General features: G+C 42.9%; 1 protein-coding gene across 1 annotated transcript in view; it reads left to right on the top strand.

Annotated features, from left to right (window-relative positions):
• The window catches only part of DGUOK (deoxyguanosine kinase), a 37927-nt gene that overhangs the window by 15201 nt on the left and 20427 nt on the right, over positions 1–2299 (top strand). The window contains exon 2 of the mRNA XM_012658209.1: positions 1261–1373. Within this exon, the coding sequence (XP_012513663.1) occupies positions 1261–1373 (113 nt within the window). The remainder of the gene's footprint in view (positions 1–1260; positions 1374–2299) is intronic.

Below are 2299 nucleotides of genomic sequence, written 5' to 3'. Positions count from 1 at the left end.
CCTCAGCCTCCTGAGTAGCTGGGACTACAGGCATGCGCCACCATGCCCGGCTAGTTTTTTCTATATATTTTTAGTTGTCCAATTAATTTCTTTCTACTTTTAGTAGAGCCGGGGTCTTGCTCTTGCTCAGGCTGGTTTCGAACTCCTGAGCTCGAACAATCTGCCCGCCTCGGCCTCCCAGAGAGCTAGGATTACAGGCGTGAGCCACCACTCCCGGCCTACTATTATTTTTTGACTAGTCTGCCTGCTTCTGCTTCAGCCCATTCTTACACAGCTAGTGGAGTGATCTTTTAAAAATGAGAAGGAATCTTGCAATTTTCCTACTTAAAACCTGTTGTCACTGACTTCCCATTGCCCTTAGGATAGAATTCAAACTTCTCACCATGGCTACAAAGGCCCTGTGTGAGCTGGCCCTGGACTGCCTGTCTGTGTACCCACACTCATCTTGAGCCAATCCTTGTCACTTACCCATGCCATAGCCATCCTGGCTTGTCTAGGGCTTCAGACTTCTCTTCTATCTTTTTGTGTGCCAAGTTCTTTCTCTCTTTCAGGCCTTTGATCATGCTACTCACTCTGCATGGATTATCACCTTTCAAGTCTTACCTCAGATGTCGTTTTTTTCAGAGGAACCTTCCCTGACTTCCTGAGCTATAGTAGAGCCACCCTGCATTTTTCTTTCCTGGCACTTAACACAATTTGTTGGTATTATGGTTACTTGTGTGTTTGTTTAGTATCTGTTGCCCATACAAGTTCTCTGAAGGCAAAATCCATTCTGTGTTTTGTTTGGCATTGTACCCCCAGTGCCTGACAGTCCTGAGCACATAGCACCCCATGAATATTTGTTAGATTTGTTGAATGAATGAGGGTCATAATCATTTTCATTTTCTATATTGAAAACTTATAATTTTGACACAGTCGCAGAACAAATAGGACTGTGAGTTTTGTAGCTGATTTCATGTACTTTTGATGGTTCTATTACATTTTCAACTGTTATTAAACACTCTTTGCCTCTGGAAGGTTGGGACGTGGAAATTGCAAATCAAATCTTGGGGGAATTTTTCGTCCCTGCTGCCTGTATTCATTATGGTGGCTTTGATTATCATTGCCTGACCCACCATCAGTCTTACAACGGTAGAGTTTTGAAATTGGAAAAACTTGTCCTTGTTCCCTTGAGTTAGGCATTTGTGGTAGAGTATGGTAGAGCCTTCTCCTTTAACCCTAATTTGGGAAGCATCCCAATACATGCTGTTTGCATTGCAGCTGTGGGAAAGTCCACCTTTGTGAAGTTACTCACGAAAACTCACCCAGAGTGGCATGTAGCTACAGAACCTGTAGCAACATGGCAGGATATCCAGGCTGCTGGCGCCCAAAAAGTAAGTTTTCAGTTGTGGTGGGTAGTTGGCAGGCATGGATGAGTAATCTAATTGTAATAATTTAATTTGCTCTGAGTGGGTGAAGTAGCCCAGTTTGAGTCTCCTTTTTAAAATAGCTTCATTCCAGAAAACAGACCACATACACCAGAGAGGATATGACTTGTTTGAATATATTTAGTTTTGATTTTTGTGGTTTTTATGTGTCTATATAAGTGACAGCCTCTGTTCTTTGTGGTTTCCCAAAGCATGTCCAATCATCATGGCTTTAAAGATGAATTTTGTCATTCCTGCCCTTAAATATTTACATTACTGAAGCTGACCATCAGGATTAACTGTTAATTATGGTGATTTTAAATTTTTTATAAAGTCTTAGAAATTGGAAGGGACCGTAGAGAGGATCCTGTCACACTTTGAGTTAGTGCAGATGTAATAGCTAACATTTACAAAGCACATGCTATGTGTCAGGCACTATACTATGCCAAGCACTGTATGTGTTTCACTTATACCTCATGGTTCAGGCCCTAGTGTCATGCCTACTGCTTCGTCAAAGGCCACAGGGTTGGTTTCGACACCATCCACATCAGTGTGAGTAAGGAAGGACCAGTTTGGACATGAACCTTAGAAGTAGCTGAGGGAGTAGCAGCACTGTGCGTCTTCAGGCTCCATGAACGCCTCCTGGAACACCACCTGGAACATTCACTGAGTGGCTCATTCTTGTTTGTCATAACTCTAATTGCTAGACAGTTCTGCCTTGCATTGAGCCACGTTGCACCCCTGTGACTCTGACTCATTGGTTCAGGTTCTGCCTCCTAAGTCTTTTAACTTTTCCACGTGGCAACCCTATATATAGCTGAAGGCAATGGTTTGCTTGCTCTTTCTCCCCCTCATGTCTTCTCTCTTTCAAGCCAAACACCTCCAATTTTCCT

This window comes from Propithecus coquereli, unplaced genomic scaffold, assembly GCF_000956105.1.
Source record: "Propithecus coquereli isolate 6110/MARCELLA unplaced genomic scaffold, Pcoq_1.0 Scaffold578, whole genome shotgun sequence".
NCBI lineage: Eukaryota > Metazoa > Chordata > Mammalia > Primates > Indriidae > Propithecus > Propithecus coquereli.
This window is presented reverse-complemented; position numbering and strand designations above follow the sequence as displayed.